General features: G+C 40.8%; 1 protein-coding gene across 7 annotated transcripts in view; it reads left to right on the top strand.

The window, feature by feature from the left end:
- The window catches only part of FRMPD4 (FERM and PDZ domain containing 4), a 309,704-nt gene that overhangs the window by 183,084 nt on the left and 109,132 nt on the right, over nt 1-17,488 (top strand). For 6 of the 7 annotated variants that reach the window (XM_061364429.1, XM_061364425.1, XM_061364424.1 and 3 more), the window contains exon 2: nt 5,223-5,339. In XM_061364429.1, coding sequence (XP_061220413.1) covers nt 5,223-5,339 — 117 coding nt within the window. Of the gene's footprint in view, nt 1-5,222; nt 5,340-15,013; nt 15,089-17,488 lie in introns of all 7 variants that reach the window. The other variant, XM_061364430.1, reaches the window with a different exon arrangement.

Consider the following 17,488-nt stretch of genomic DNA (forward strand, 5'->3'; position numbering starts at 1 on the left):
CACGAACATCCTGACCCTCATCAGCTGCATACCATGGTAGTCAAGAGGAATCGAAATTAGAACACCGAGGTAATCTCCAAGAACTGTAGATATTGAAACAAAGACGTTACTGAAGAAAAAGGTGTAATGTTGTACCCCGGACTTTCCCAGGAGTAATGAAAGTCTCTAATGTGGACTGAGGGGACAAAAAACCATGTCTTTAAGGAAAATGGAAAGTAATAATGTAGCAGAAAGTGGTAACAGAAAAATGTGCTTATTCATCTGGGTACAATTAAGTTGTTCAAGCAAAGGCGTGTGGACAATAATGTGATTGGTTGAAAAGGTGCGTGATCAGTAATGTCATTGGCTGGGAAAAGCGTATGATGTTTCAAAAAATACTGAAAAGAAACTAACTGATACTAACAATTACTAACCGCTAGGCAGGGGTCTATAAAAAGCCTGTAAGCTCGCTCAATAAATGATTTCGGTTTCACCACAACTAGAGTCCGTGCCTCCATTGCCGCAGTGAACCGGTTTACTTCCATTGGCACAGGAGCAACTAAGATGTTGCTTAAGTAGGACTGTCTGATACTGGGAGGACGGAAATGATGTTTTTATGTCAGTGCCAGTTTATGCTGGTTTAAAATTACAGCCTGGGAACTTCATTTCTACCAGTTCATTTATAATAAAATTTACAGGCTTGGGCTATAGAGGTGGTACAATTAATATGTCTATCCAGATTTCTTGTAGCAAAGACCTGTTGAGAGGATTCTCTAGTCTCTGGTTAAAAAGATAAGATTTGGGCAATGTTGCATGCTTATTTTCTGACTCTAGAGATACTGTTGTGTTTTTTTTTTAAACTGAATTTACTAAAAAATTTAAATGTTTTATTTTTTGGTATTTAAAAAAAAAAAGAATGGTGTTGTTTTCTGCTCTCGACTTTAACACTATCTAAACTGCTCTGGACATTAGGATCTAACAGTATGCTTTAAAAAATTCAAACTGTTCTACCTTTGATCTTTGAAAAAGAGGTCGATACCATTACATACTTTCACTTTTTGTTTGTACCATAGTTTATGCTGAGTACGTTCTGCATATCGCATAAGTGACATACTGCTGATACAGTACAGGAGAACTCCTGTGAACTCCTGTTTCAGTCATGCCTCAAGCAAAGGTCAGAAAAAAGACTGACCTGACGATGTTCACTGTTATGCAGCTGTTGCATTTTCGGTTGAAAGGTAGGGCACACTGTTTCTTTTCACGCTACTTTGGTGATTTAATGAACTGATTGTTCAATGTGAAGCAGTTGAGGATCAAGTTTTATAATTCTGAATCAAGACTATCAAAAGCAGGTTGATGGAATATTGTAAGTAATGCTGCCCTGTTTTCTGGTCTAGCTGGTCTAGGCTTTCACGATGACCTTTACCACCTCAGAGCTGAGCAGCGATAGGGACTCCAGCAGCAGGTCTGATTGCTGTGAGCTAGCAGGGAGGTGATGGACAGCAAGCAGTGAGTTACAGCCTTGCCAGTGCCTCCTCTGCAAGCAGACTTGCTGAGGTTGAAAGCCCATTTTCTGCATCTTTCTGTCTCTGAAAGTGTGGAAGTCTTCCAGAAACCTAGGCAGTCTTTGTGTGCTCATCTTCCTTTGCCTGTGAGGGAAAGAAAAGTCAAATGGCGACCAACAAGCTGAGAGATTTATCCAAGATTATCTGCAGGGAGGTAGGATTTAAACTGGAATCTTCTATGGCCTGATGATCTTCCTCACTAGTGCATCCTCTTGACTTAAAGACTGCCAAGATGGCTTTGTGTTTTCCCCCAGGTGAAATGCCTGGCCTGCTTATGGTTTCTTCTGCAGCCTTTTATATTCTTTCTAGCATATATTTAATCTTTGCCATGTTTTGCCCTTTGTGAAGTGGCTGTTGAACAGAATCCTTGCAGACAAGCAGAATAGTATTTAACAAATAGATGTAGGTGAAAAGAAATAATGCAGTTCATTTGCTCCTTTTTTCAGACTTTGCAGGCAGCTGGGAATCACCAGCACTAATAACCTTTGAGTGTATAAATCTTGATTTGCTGTTATGGTGTGAGTGTTCATTTTTGGACTGTACAACAACTATAGGAAACTTTCTGTATTTCTTTTTTCCCATGGAGCCACATCACTGAATTTGCACACAACTAATGTAGCTGTATACAGTGTCTCAAGTGCTAATTCCTCTCCACTGATCATAAAGTCTGGAAGACCTGATCAGATATAGACATACCTGTAGTTAAGTAGGACAGTTATTACCAGCTCATATATGGTAAGATTCTGACACCATTAATGTTTTAAGGGCTCACAAATAGCTTTCATGGCAGTTAAATTTAACTTAAAATCCACTAGTATTATAATCCCTGCAAAGATGAGCCCTTAGTTTGAATGCAGAGAGGGATAGTATTGATCATCATCACTGACCTGTGCTCCTACAAGTTATCTGATAATAGAAGTTAGATGTGCTTTATCAAAGAAGGTAATCCTGCCCCTCTACTCTGCTCTCACCTGGAGTATTGTGTACAGTTCTGATGTCCTCAACATAAAAAGGACATGGAACTGTTGGAACAAGTTCAGGGGAGGGCCATGAGGCTGATTAGGGGACTGGAGCACCTCCCATATGAAGATAGGCTGAGAAAGTTGGGATGTTCAGCCTGGAGAAGAGAAGGCTGCATGGAGACCTCATAGCAGCCTTCCAGTATCTGAAGAGTGCTATAAGGATGCTGGGGAAGGACTCTTCAATAGGGACTGTAGTGATAGGATAAGGGGCAATGGGTTAAAACTTAAACAGGGAAGTTTAGATTGGATATAAGGAGGAAGTTTTTTACTGTGAGAGTATGAGGCACTGGAGTGGGTTGCACAGGAAAGCTATGAATGCTCCATCCCTGGTGGTCTTCAAGACCAGGGTGGGGAGAGCCTTGGGTGCCATGGTTTAGTGTGAGGTGTCCCTGCCCATGGCAGGGGGTCCTTTCCAATCCTAACTATTCTATGATTCTATGTGGGAATTTAAATGTCACTATACCCATTTTATAGGCGGAGAAGCTATAGCACAGAACTTGTGAAACACATTTAAAGTGAAAAGTGTTAAATGCACTGATATGCCTTTATAGTCCAGATAAAATAGATTACTTTCTACTTTATTTAGTTAACCGCAGTATTTAGCATCCCAAATATTCTAAAATGTAACTTGAATTATTTAGATGTGGTTAAGCTGTCCTTAGATTGTAGGGCAGCTCCCATCTAAAAGAAGGTACCACCCTTTCTCCGTCTGTCAAGCATATGGAGAAACAGGAATGCTTAAGCTCAACTTTACATGAAACAGCATGAGAATGTGTTGAAGGTATTTGTTTTCTTTGCTCAGATGCCTGTTTTTTATCTCATTTCTTTGATCAGGAATGAGTTTGTTGTGTTTATCTGGAGTAATGTAGCAGGTCTGATGTTTGTTTCATTAGCCATGAGTAACTGTAATTTTATAAGATTTCTAGCATGCTCAAATATTAGATTTAAGCCCTGTCTTATGGCAAATACCAGTATTTGAATGTGCTAACAGAAATGTTTTTCTATTCCTTGAAGATACAAGTACTTAATGTAATTGGTAAATCAGATGATATCTAGCACTCCATTGTAAAGCTCTACTTTACATGTAAATTGTATTTTGAAGCACCATATCTTGTCTCATTAGTGATTAATCCTTGAAATAAAGGGGGAGGTGAAAGCAACTAGTTTGGTTTTAATGATGTATTCCTTCTTTTGGAAAAGATTTATTGTGTACAACTTTGTTGAGTTTAGTAATTTGCAATGAATTGTTGAGCTGTCCATGGAGACCAATTCTATTTCTTCACAAGAGTGTTTGTCAGGTTACGTTGTTCTCTGTTTCTGTAAAGGAACAAGTTCCTACATCTCTGTCTAAGGAAAAAGTTAGTAAGTTTCTTGCTAGCATTTGAACTTAAATAAAATTATCAAGTAAAGCTAAGCTTGAAATGCTTGATGGGCAAAGAAAAGGCAGAGAGGGAGAAGGCAACTAGCTCAAAACGTGCTCTTATTTTGTGTGGTTTTGGTTTGCATGTCTAAGTTTCAGATTGTATTCAGTGTTGTGTACTAATTCATCTTTGCCTGTCTGTGATGCACTCTCGGCTGGTCTTTAGCATCTTTGGTTGCCCTGCCTCCTTTTCCTGCTCTGTCTTTTTCAGATTGTATATAGACTAAATGACTTGATTAACATTGCTGAAAGACTTATCTTTTGCCTTCTCTACCTCTAAGTCCCACAGCAGGAAGTGGGAATGAGCAGTAATATCTAGCTTCATTCCTGCAAGTGAGGGGTAAAATATCAGTGAAAAAGTTAGGGTTTCCTATGGGAAACTATGGGGGATTCTTGCTAACTGTATCTTTTTTGTATATGGGGTCAGTAGATGGCACCTCACAACATGTTTCAGATCTAGTGGAGAAATAGTGTCCCTTGGTAGTGCTGATAGCTCTCCCTCTTATAGTTCCATAGCTGTGTATGCTACTCCATTACTCAAGATGGTATGACTTGGCTCTTGCTTGGGGGTTGGGAATACTAGCAGAAGCATGCTCAAGCAGTGGTGTATGTATGCAACAGTGTGCAAGCTCAGAGATACTGCAGCTTTATTAAAAGTTATTTGGAGAAAGAGCTTAATGGATATTGATCAAGTGCAAAAACATCTGCGTATGGAATCAATTTAGCAGAAATGTGCCTCTCAGAACTGAGAGTGGGTGTTGATGTTCCTTCTCATGCAGTACATACACCGTGTGTGTGATCTGCAGCCATGTGCTGCATTGTTTGGTTTGGTTTGGTTTAGTTTCTTGGAATTTTTTGCTAAAATTTTACTGACAGCTGGCACTTGAGCAGGGGGTGGTGATGAATGAAAATGCTCCCTGTCCCTTGTACTAAAAACTATTGAAAATTAGTATTTTGGATTTGGGACTGATGGGGTATGACAGACTTACCAGGCAAAGGCTTGAATTCAGGACTGTTAGAAATGAGAGTTTACCTTTCCACTGACTGGACGAATACCACAAATGTAAGCAGACCTGCTAACCTGTTTTCCCTTGCCTGAGTTTTGGCTGCATGTTGCACAACTGTGTAAGTATTTGGATGCCAAATGAATGATGTGAAACAAGTAAATTGGAAGAATAAATACCACAGACCCTTAATTTATTATTTGTTTTTCTCTCTTCCCCCCAAAAACTACAGCCACAGGAACAAGTCTTCAGCGTGGCCTCACTCTTCAGGGACCTGGAGCTTGAACCAGGGGACACCTTATGGATGGGAGATGACGGCAAACAGAGATGGAAGAGACTACTTCATCAAGTAAGTGGGTAGTGTGAGCTTGCAGCCTACAGCACAGCACTGCAGCCTACAGCACAGCACTGCAGCCCTGCTCTTGACTTGGTGTTTCTCTGTGGAATCCTAATTCATGCTTCAGCCTTACGGAGTTAAACTATTTTGATTTATCACCCATAGAGAGCTCTGACTGTACTTTTCTGTGCCTTGTTTAGTACTTGGTCATTTCATTTCTCCAAGAAAGTTCTAATAATATAAGGACCTGTAATTCATCAAGGAATTACAACAAATGTCATCAATAAAAAAATAAAACCAAAAATGCCATGTTTAAAGAACGAGGCACAAGGTCAGTTCTGACTGAGACCAACAGTTCTCCATCTCTGCCAAAGCTCTTTTATTTTGTCTAATATATTCATCATACTGGTAATGAGAAAGTGTATATATGCATCTTGTATAGTAAATATTCCGATCCTTATATTTCCCATAGTCCTTTAGCTCTGAATGTAAAGGTTTGCAAAATAAATGTCAATGTGGATGATGTGATTGCAAACAAAATTACCTTTTTTTCCCCAGTGAAAACTGTGCATAATTATTCTTTAAAATGCCTTCAAGTGGCTTGGATCAAATACAGCTTGCTGTGTTAACAGATATACTCTTACACGGCTTTGGAATGTCTTCACTAAAAAGGGGTAATGGTGGTGAGTCAGCAGAACCATTGGCTGATTTTGCAGCATTAGATGCTTTAGTTTACATCCCATTTTTAAGGCTAGCATTTTGATACTGCTTATGTGAAAAGTTGGGTTTTATTTAATTTTTTTTTCTTCACTTTTATGTTTTTCAGTCTGGTTAGAAATTTGCAGGTGCTTAGAAAGGTTCTGGATGAGAATTACAATTCTTTCTTTTAACACAGAGTGGAAGGATCAGACTTATTTTAACTTGACCATCAAAAGCCCTTAAGTCAGTCAAGATTCTTAATCTGGAAAATCAGAATTGTGCAACATAAGAAGGAGGATCCCTGTTACTCTGCTTTATTTTCCTCCCCATTTTGCCCATGGTGTGCACCTTGGCTTCCTAGGAGACATTTGCTTTTAGAGCCAAAGGAACATTTGTAGCAGCTTGGTGTTCTGCAGGCTTTCAAGATCTAGAATGATTTCAGACCTGTCCAAATTGGAGCAAGTTGTTTGGGTTAACGAGGACTCAAAAGCTGACACTGAAATGCTGTTTTCTTCCTTGAACAAGTATTTTTCATGCTTTGCATGTCTGTAAGACAATGGGTGCAGTGCTGGACAACATGAAGCTGAATACCAAGGCACAATATAACTGTATGAGCATAAGTTGTCTGCCTGAACTAATTAAGTTTTTCAAGAAGTATAATGTCTCCAAAGTACTGTGCAGATGTGACTCTGCTGCTTCTCTTACTCCAGTTAGCGAAGGTACTTGCACACGTTGGGTGTCCATTTTTTCTGCAGACTATCGGTGTGCTGAAAGAAGCTGTGAATGTTCCATCCCTGTTGGTGTTCAAGGCCAGGTTGGACAGAGCCTTGGACGACATGGTCTAGTGTGAGGCATCCCTGTCTATAGCAGGGGGTTGTAACTAGATGATCTTAAGGTCCTTTCCAACCCAAGCCATTCTATGATTCTGTGTTCTCCTCTGTGTGACTGAGATTCATTAAAAAAAAATTAATATCCTGCTTCTGAGGACAGGCACCACATTTGATTTCTTCTCTTTTCTCACTGGTCACATAATGGGATGCTGCACTTGCTGTGTAGCTATAAACAGCTGTGGCTTACAAAATGCAGTGAATTAGTACTCATTAATTTTGCAATTTGAGAGTGTTTTCTAACTCTCAGTAGCTAATGATTATTCTGTTTATTTTTTGGATTGCCTTTTAGTATCTTAAAGTGCCGTATCTCTCTCTTAAATGCAGAGAACTGCGTCTCTCAGGAGCATAAATCCATACCAGGCAGTGCCAAGTGCATGAAGTAATGTTAGGTTTCTTGTTGTTGTTGTTCTGTTGTTGTGGTGGTTGGTTTTTTTTTCCCCGTGCTCTAATAAGGTGCTTGCTTTCCATGATGTTTGTGGCCCTGGTCTTTCTTCCATTTTTCTCTGTATGTGGATTGTAGACTATGGGGGGGGGGGGGGGAATAGGCTGCTTAAAGGGTAAAGAGAACGAGACCTCTGAGGAAGCTGATCTGCAGAAGCCTTGATAATTTGTGCCAGGCTTTCTTACCAACTGATATTCTGAGCAGTCTTAGGTGTAAGTTGAACAATGCTACGTACATACACATTGTGTGAGTTATAGTATTGTCGTGGTTTAAGCTCAGCCGTAAATCATACAGTTGCTCTCTCACTCCCCCCCTTTTCTTCCCTTCCCGCCCCGCCCCCCCCCCCAAGGGACAGAGAGGAGAATCGAAAAGAATGCAACTCCCACGGGTTGAGATAAGAACAGTTTAGTAACTAAGGTATAACACAAATCACTACTGCTACCACCAACAATAATAATGAGAAGGGAAATAACAAGGGAAGAGAATACAATGCCACCTGCTGAAATGAGCCCCACCAAGCAGTGAGCGCCCTTCCAGGTAACTCCCAGCTACATCCCGGGCATGATGTGCTGTGGTATGGAATACCTCTTTGGCTAGTTTGGGTCAGGTATCCCTCCTCTGCTTCCTCCCAGCTTCCCCTCCTCCCTGGCCAAACATGAGACTCACAAAGTCCTTGGGCAGACCAAACATTTGAGCAGTAACTAAAAACATTGGTGTTATCAGCACTGTTCCCAGGCCGAAAGTCAAAAACACAGCACTGCACCAACTACTAAGAAAGAGGAAAAATGACTGCTACTGCTAAAACCAGGACAGTATCCACCCCTTATTCTATACCACTCACGTCACGCTCAGATCCCACATTTTCAGTACACCATTGCTCTTACATATATACATCCACATACACACACACAGACAGAGAGAAAGAGATCATTTCTTAGTGCATGGACCAATCCCTATAATGCTGCTGAGTCCATTCAGTCCATGACGTCAGGTTCCATCTCTTGTAACAGTCTTTCAGGGCAGGAGAAGCCGTGTGCAGTGTTGGATCGTTGCCTGCTGATGCTGATCATTCTTTCATGGCAGAACTCATCTGGTTCTATCAAAATTCATTCTCTGTTGGGATGATGATTGGAGGGAAGTCAGGGCCAGTTGCTGGTGACCTGAAGACATCTAGTTGATGGGCTATAATAGTATTACATAGCAGGCAACAGCATACAGTTAAGTTCATTGGCTGTTTTCCCCTAAAATCAAATCCCCTTGAGGTATACATCGGACTTCCCAATTTTTTCGCATTACCCACCAAGTATATCCGGGTCTCTGAGCAAAAGCAATCCCACGAGTGGGTTTGCCTTTACCTGAAGCAGGGATAACCCAGACTGTCTTCCCCAGCAAATTCTTCACATGCACCACAGGAACTTTGTCCCTCTCTACAATATGTAAAAATTCTGATTGGGCTGGGCCAGCTCCGTTGGCAGATCCTCTGCTGTTCACCAACCAGGTGGCCTTTGGTAAGTGTGTATCTCAGTGCTTGAAAGTGCCACCACCCATTGGTCTCAGTGTAGTTTTTAACAGCCCATTGTACTGTTTGATTTTCCCAGAGGCTGGTGCATGGTAGGGGATGTGATATACCCACTCAATGACATGCTCTTTGGCGCGAGTGTCTATAAGGTTATTCTGAAAATGAGTCCCATTGTCTGACTCAGTTCTCTCTGGGGTGCCATGTTGCCACAAAATCTGTTTCTCAAGGCCCAGGATAGTGTTCCGGGCAGTGGCGTGGGGCACAGCGTATGTTTCCAGCCATCCGGTTGTTGATTCCACCATGGTAAGCACATGGTGCTTGCCTTGGCGGGTTGGTGGGAGTGTGATATAGTCAATCTGCCAGGCCTCCCCATATTTATACTTCAGCCATTGTCCTCCATACCAAGGAGGCTTTAACCATTTGGCTTGTTTGGAAGGATACCTTTATGGAGTGGAGTGGAATGAGAAAGGCCTCACGATGAGCTGAGGGGCACCTGGACCCTCCCTGGTGCACTCTGGCCACCCTGCATGGTCCTGATAGATGCAGGAAGGCTCCATCTGGCATTGTCAGTGCCATAGAGCACAGAGAGACTGGAAGGAGCCTGTGCTTGTGGAGAGCCATGGGACACAGTCAGCCTTGGCCAGAGGTGTGGAAGAGGCACAGAGCAGGGTCAGGACCCAGCAGTGACAGGCAAACCCTGGACACTTTTCCCCTTGCTTGGGCTCCTGTGCTGGGGAGATGTCTGTGTGCTGGGAGGAGAGGGCACGAGCAGTGCCCTCTGGTAGTGTTTTCCTGTATGTTTGCAAATGAATTCAGTGCCTCCAATGTATCGACCCCATTTCACCCCACTGACAGGAGGAAGGGCTTTGGGGTTTCTTGCTCCTTGTGTTTGCCTCTGCTAGAAGTTAATTTTACCCCTGAAGTATTTCTGCTACTGAATGAGGTAGCCATCCTCTTGGTGTGAAGCTGGAGGTTATTAAACTTTTCATTTCAGATTCTGTCGTTATCTCAACCCCTTGTGCCCACATTGGGCGCCAAAAAGAACCGTTGTGGTTTAAGCTCAGCCGTAAATCATGCAGTCACTCTCTCACTGCTACTGCTGAACCCAGGACAAGTGCATATTCTAATATCAAATGTTTCAAAGTAACAGCATTGGCTGTAACACATGCAGCATACTACTCCACAGTAGTAATGCATCTTGCATTAAATGACAGTGTTCTGGGATGCAGTAAAAGCCAGTACCTTCAGAAACTGAACAAAATTGAGCAACCACTTTTGGAACCATGTACTGCTGCACCAAATCACCAGTAAACCACCGTTACTAGTGAACTAGCCCCAGTAGCTACTGCAGTGTGAATGGATACTTATATGATATGTATCTTTGTTTAAAAAAAATGACCAAAGATCAAATACCCTTAGTGACATTTTCAGTGACCTCTCTATAGAGGTATGTAATACCTGTCCTTACAGTGCCTCTTCCTTGGCCAATGAGAAGACCTCTTTGGCTTTTGAAGAGACAGCTTTTGCAAATAATGCATGAAACTACACAAATTAAAACAGAATTTAATTTTCTTTCCTTCATTTTTCACTCCTGGATTTTAGGACTGAAATAGTGAGAAGATTGTTGACAGTTATGTCAATAAAGACGTGAGAGGGATCAGCAAGATAACATTTTATATTGCCTCCAAGGCTTTTTAGAACCACACAGATTAACAAATTGCATCACACTGAAGGAGAAAAAGCAATTCAAATCCTTCACTTGGTTTTGATTAAAGATGTATAAACCAGGTATTATCACAATGAAATGTGCGTATGAGTTCTGTACAAGCAAATAACATAATTCATAGCAACATTAACTGCTTTTTAGTTAAATAATTTACTTAGTGCCATATGTACATAACCATTCAACTGCAAGCAGACATATTGTAATTTTGAAATTGTGGGAGGAATAGAGAATCCAGGAGAATCTTTTAGTGAAATGACAAGTAATTATATGGTGCCGGTGCAAATGCTTTAAGGCGTGAATGGGAAGAGATGTTTATTCTTTCTGCTGAAGCAAATTTGGTTTCGTTCAAATCTCTCAAAGCCCTATGGCCTGAGTTAATCAGGGGCAGCTTCCATTGCTAGGAAGCACTTTTGTAAAAGTGTGAGAAGAGCCTTTTATCAAAATATTTTCAGATGTTGCTATCAATTCATTATCTCTTCTATACAGATTGCACAACTGGGGACACTTTGCAGACCTCTACAGTATATTTTTGTAAGTTTAGGCCATGGTAAATTGAAGTTTAAGAACTTCACCCAGTCCCTTTTAACTTGCCACTTTTAGTTGAAATAGCCTTATAAGTAATAGATTTCAGTATAGGAGGACAGCAGTCATCTAGTATTCTTCTGGTGTGTTTCTGTACTGCACAAGCTGTATTAAGCTGGACTTTAATATGAAATAGTTTGCAGTGTATCTATAATAATCTTAGAAGCCTATTTTCTTTACATTTATTATATACACTGTGTATTTTATGATTATGAGAAATTCCTGTAATGCTAATTTTAATACAAACACGACACTTACTATAAATGTATTTGTTGTGAATATGGGGTTTCAGGGAGGTAGCATGGGAAGCAGGAAGGTTTTGGCTGACTTTGTCCACAAAGGGTTTAGCCTCATAGCAATTTCGGCTCCCTAGTTGCTACTGCTATGATCTGACTGATTTTTGGACCTTTTGCTTGTGTCAGTCTTGCTGCTTGTCAGAATTGGAGGGGAGTTGACAGAGGGAAATAAACTGGCAAAAGCTAGTGAAAAATCAGTCCTACAGAGAAAGCAATGAATTTTATGTCAGTTCAGCTCCCTGAGCCAGTTCTTTGCAAGGTCTGATAATGTTGCAGAACAGTTTTGCATGGAAAAAAACTCTATAGGTCAGCTGAACCAGCCTTCTTCTTGGAGCACGGCTAATGCCAGGTGATGAGGAGCATTGCTGACACGCTGAAATATCTGACTAGTGTGGGGACAGGGTTACAACAGACACGCTGGCTTAAGCTGCCCTATAACTGCACTCAAAGATGCAAGTTGAAGTAACATTGCTGCCATGAAAAGTCATACCCCTTTGATTCACATTCTTATTTAATTCCTAAGGCATGAGGTACTTTGGTATTTTTGTAGGTCTGGCTTCTGTCATACAGGCTGGCCAGAGAATGGATTGAGAGCAGCTCTGAGGAGAAAGACTTGAGAGCATTGGTTGATGAGAAGCTTGACATGACCCAGCAGTGTGTGATTGCAGGTCTAAAAGCCAGCTATATGCTGGTCTGCATCAAAAGGAGTGTGACAAGCAGGTTAAGGGGGATGATTTTCCTCATCACTTCTGCTCTCCTGAGACCCCACCTGGAGTACTGCATCCATCTCTGGGGCCCCCAACACAAGAAGGACATGGAACTGTTGGAGCAAGTCCAGAGGAAGGCCAAGAAGATGATCAGAGGGCTGGAGCACCTCTCCTATGGAGACAGGCTGAGACAGTTGGGGTTGCTCAACCTGGAGAAGAGAAGGCTCTGGGGAGACCTTATGGCAGCTTCCAGTACCTAAAGGGGTCCTACAAGAAGGCCGTGTAGTGATAAGACAAGGGGGAATGGCTTTAAACTGGAAGAGAGTAGATTTAGATTATATATTAGGAAGAAATTATTTGCCATTAGGGTAATAAGACACTGGAACAAGTTCCCCACAGATGTGGTAGATGCCTGATCACTGGAAATGTACAAGGCCAGGTTGGAAGGGGCTTTGAGCAACCTGGTTTAATGGAAGGTGTCCCTGCCTGTGGCAGAGGTATTGGAACTAGACGTTCTTTAAGGTCCCTTCCAACTCAAACCATTCTATGAGTCTATGATTTGAATAAAGACCAAAGAATGTGAAGTCAGATTAACTGAAAGCAAATGTAGGCCTTCCTATGTGGACTCAAAGCAGCAGTGGTCCCACTAAGGTGAGTTAGTTATTGCAGTATTACTATTTCAGATGGGTCTCTTAGGTCAGCTTATTGCTACATCCTTGTTTTCAAGACATGCTATTGATTGTGTTTACTTTTAACTCTTGCTATTTGTTGCCTGGGAGAGGATGACAGGGTTGGTCCTTGTTACCAGTCTCGTTGGCTTCCACTTTCACTCCAAGGACTCTGACTATCTGCATGTACTTCATGCATACTTGCTTGCTTCTGTGTTGCAGTCTGGAACAAACTGAGCAAACAGCTGGGATTCCAGGCAAGAAATAAAAAGCACACCCAAAGGCCAAAGCCTGCAGCATTACTGCTTGGCTGGAAACCACAGGTCAGTCTCCAGAGTACACAGCAGAGCTGGAAGAGACCTACTCATCAGAAGTCTTTCTGAATCTTGTTATGTTAGTATGGCGCGTTTGGTACATCCGTGGAAAATTGTCACAAAACATTTTGATCTCTTGAGAGCCTGCTGTTGTTTTTCACTGGTGCTTTTGTGTTCGGTAACACTAAATTCTTCCAGACTTCTTCCAGACATATCTGGCAAACTTCATTATTTTTCCCTCTCGGGTATATTATACTGCATATAGTACCAGCTCCATGATTTTTGGCTTGTGAAATCATTACATTTTGGTTGCCCTTGCTGGCTTAGTAGCTATGCTATTTGTAAAACGTGGAATTCTTGAATGTCACCTTTTGACCCATACATAAAACAGGTAACTTTTTTGGTAGCTAGCACAGCTCACAGTATCCTAAATTCTCAAAGCATACACTGTACAATGTTTCTTTATCATATAGCAATGTCACCAATGCCATGTTATTCTTCTGTACTCAAATACTTAACTACATTTTCTTTAGTAGTCTTCATTTTATTCTTTAAGTTTTTGCTGTTCTTAGAAGAGGAAACTCATTCACGTTTTCTGAAAGGTGGAGTGCCTCTGTGCATTGTGCTTGCATCCTGTCTGGTCTGCGCAGTCCTCCTTGTACACCCAGTTCTCACAGCTAGCCAGCAGTGTGGAATGACGGAACACAATCATTGGTGATATTAACGGCCTATCAATCAAGCATCCTGTTTATTAAGGGACACTAATTTATACCAGATGCTAAACTGAGGCTCACAGCCTGCTAATCATTTTACTCCCAAATAAATTAGCACAGAATAGGATCAGACCATTAAGGCTTTCTTAATTTATTATTTATTTTCTCTTGGTGTGTCTAGCCCTACCTCAACCTTCCTATCCATGTGTTCTGTAGGTTGTACATGCCTATTGGTAGTTTAGTCCTTTGTCGGAATATTTCTCAGGAATTTGTTCTGTCAGAAAGTTCTGAAAACAACCAAAGGATATAGAATACAGTGGAAGCCTCGATTGTTGTTGCTGTGTTGTTCGTCTTCCTGGGTTTTGAAAAAGCTGCTGTTCTTTGTACCTTAAGACTACCTTAGTATGTAAGGCTGTAATGAAAGTTTGAAGCCACAGGAGCCTTCTTCTGCCCTGTGGGTATGATGTTATATAGCACTTTACTGAATGGATTACACTCCTCATCTCCAAGTCCAGAAGCAGTGTTGACTAAAGTCACTGGCGCATTTATGTGTCATTTGCAAAAACGCAAGCACCATGACTGCTGCTGCTCCGTCCTCCACGAGAGCACTTGTGCTTATGCAGGGTGTTGAAAAGAGGGTTCATTTCCTTCTCCTTCTGATTCAGCTTAGGAATCTGAATGGAGGCAGTCTGTATGCCAGGATAATGCCTTAAGCCAAAGTCTGACTGCGCTGTGCCTCTTCGGGCATCTCTGCTCCCAGGTGAGGCACCGAGGGAAGAGGCAGTGGAATCATGCTCTCTGGCCCACTTATTCCCACGTCCCTAAAAGGGACATCCAATGAGATTGAATAGCAGGCAGTTGAACAGTGACAAAAATAGTATAACCTATATAATTAGCAAATATAACTCTTAGCTACAGGTTACAGGAAAGCCTAAAATGCTTCACAGAATCCAAGTGTACATTTGCAATGTACATTTTTAATGAGACTTCACTATTAAATTACACAGGATTAAAAAAAATTAGAGCAGATATAAAATCTTACATTTCAGACAAGCGGGTGAGTCAGCTGCTGACTGCCTAGGGCTAGGACGAAACTTCCTGTATTAATCAGGTTATTCTATAATTACAAGCTTTCTTGCACCTTCCTCTGAAGCGGGTACTGAGTGCTGTCAGATACTGGACCAGGCGGACAACAGGTCTGATTGGTATGGCGATTCTTTTCTATTTTTTTTTTTAATTCCTTTGTCACTAATGCAGATTGTTGATATGAATAGTATGCTATTAGAGTGCTACTATGCTCATTTCAGACTGCGTACAAATTTCCTTTCTGTTGCTAAGGGTTTGACCTGCTCAAGGACAGGATCATTTGGCGGAAGGGGGAGTGGGGCTAGATGAACAGCAGCAGGGACACACAAATACAAGTGACTGTTTAAAGCAAATACGAACAATTAGAGAAGGAATATCATATAGCAACCTGTTTATGTCAGTGGTCTGCCTAGAGGGAACTCAGGCATATGGTGAAAAAGTGTTTTGCTAAATCAGCTCAACCTCCTCAAAAGAGAGAATGATTTAGCAATTGCCCTTCCTTCACAGAGAACTGTTGCTCTAGCCATAAATATGGCAGGCATAAATATGACAGACAAAATTATGTTAATATTGACTGGGATAAATCATTGTTACAATGAAGGCAATAATAGCAAGGAGATGCTGATTTATGGGGCTATTTAACTATAGCATGGAAAAATTGAGGGTTCATTGCATTGTAAGGCAGCTGTACCTAAGCTGGTTGGTATGCACTAATTCAGGAGCTAGCCACAGCTGTGTAGTTCATTCCCTACCTCCTGCCTTGCCCTTTTCAAGTCCTCTTTGCACAAATGTGCAACCATCATTTGGCAAAACAGGAAGATTGATTCCTCACACTGGGAAGGTGAGGGAAGTTATACAAGAAGGTATGAATGTGGGCGAGACTACTCAGAAGAGAAGAAGCCTTTGCTCAGTCATTAGCCTTGGGTTGCCTGGAGTTAATTGTACTTAGGTGGAGTACAAGGAATCATGTACTGTTTGAGCCATGTAGGACCTCTCCTACAGTAAGATCAGCATTTTGATCTAGTCCTCAGTGTTTTCTCCAAACACAAACTGAGTGGGGACTCCATAAAATTCAGAGAAGTTTTGCATCCTGAAAGCTGTTATTCTTGTAGGTTTGCATGTGGGTTAGGAAGCAAAACTCTGAAGCACACCCTGTAAAAAAATAAAATAAAATAAAATAAAATAAGATAAGATAAGATAAGATAAGATAAGATAAAATAAAATAAAATAAAATAAAATAAAATAAAATAAAATAAAATAAAATAAAATAAAATAAAATAAAATAAAATAAAATAAAATAAAATAAAATAAGATAAAATAAAATAAAATAAGATAAAATAAAATAAAGTAAAATAAAATAAAATAACATAAAATAAAATAAAAATAAAATAAAGAAGGTATTCTAACCCAGGGTCACAATGTACAGAGCTGAGAAAATGAAAACATTTTTACTCTTACACGCTTCTGGGTATATGTTTCATATGGCATATCAGTATCTCTTCTTTGCATTACAGCATGTAAATGCATTTGTAGAAGCATTGCTTCAGTACAGCAAGGTGCTTCTCCTGGGAGTGTAGAACAAATGAATTCTTATAAACAGTTTGCGTGAGAATGATAGCCCCAGTCAGAGCCTGCTTTTTCAAACATCTCTCTTGTAAAACAGTGTGGTCCCTACAGAATTGGAATTAAAACTGTCAGGTGCTGCAAAGCTATGCAGGTGGTTGGGAGAGTGGTAGTAGTTTGTAAGAAGCTCCAACTCTTTTCTTTGTTCACATGCTGGTGTCCCAAATGGTGCAGGGGGGCTCTGCTTATAAAGTAGAACTAGGCTAGTTGACGCGCCTTAAAATTAAAGAGGGGAAAAGAGCCCCTTAAACACCAAAAAGGTAGAGTAATCCTGTAGGCTGTATTCTGGAGCCCTAATGGCCACAAGCTTGAAAAAAGAGTAAGACAAAGGTGTCTGATACTCAGTGATGGAGCTGGGACCTTTCACAGCAAAGGTGAGGTGAAAACTTCCCCCAGAGCTTCAGTTGTGGCATTAAGAAAAAACATGCTGAAGCTGGGTTGTAGAGCAGCAAAAAGGAGAGAGAATTAGCACAATGTATTGATGCTGTTTAAATAACACAGTTGAAGCACACCAGGTCACCATAGTTTATGTACAGAATTTAAAACAAGTTATCTAGTATGTTAATGCTATGCCAGGAAGTGCCATATTGATAATGCCTTTCCAGCAGTCATTTATATACTAAGGAACTGCATGTTGAGGTACACAAAATCCAGCACTGAAGAAGCTGTATTTGTCCTTTTGGCTTTATTTCTGTCATATAAATATATTCATGGTTTTCTACAAAGAAAATCAAGTATAAGCCTATTGTAAAAGGTTCTTGTCTGGATTGTTTTTGTGGAACAGCAAGGTAATTTGTTTTAGAAAGACAAGATGATACTACCAACAAAAGCCTACTGAATTTTAATTTTCATTTAGGTTTTAATTGCCCTTCTTACAATAAAACGCTGCTTAATTA

This window comes from Neopsephotus bourkii, unplaced genomic scaffold (genome assembly GCF_033783945.1).
Source record: "Neopsephotus bourkii isolate Nb327-2 ecotype Australia unplaced genomic scaffold, CSIRO-AGI_Nbou_v1 NB_1234, whole genome shotgun sequence".
In the NCBI taxonomy this organism is placed as follows: Eukaryota; Metazoa; Chordata; class Aves; order Psittaciformes; family Psittacidae; genus Neopsephotus; species Neopsephotus bourkii.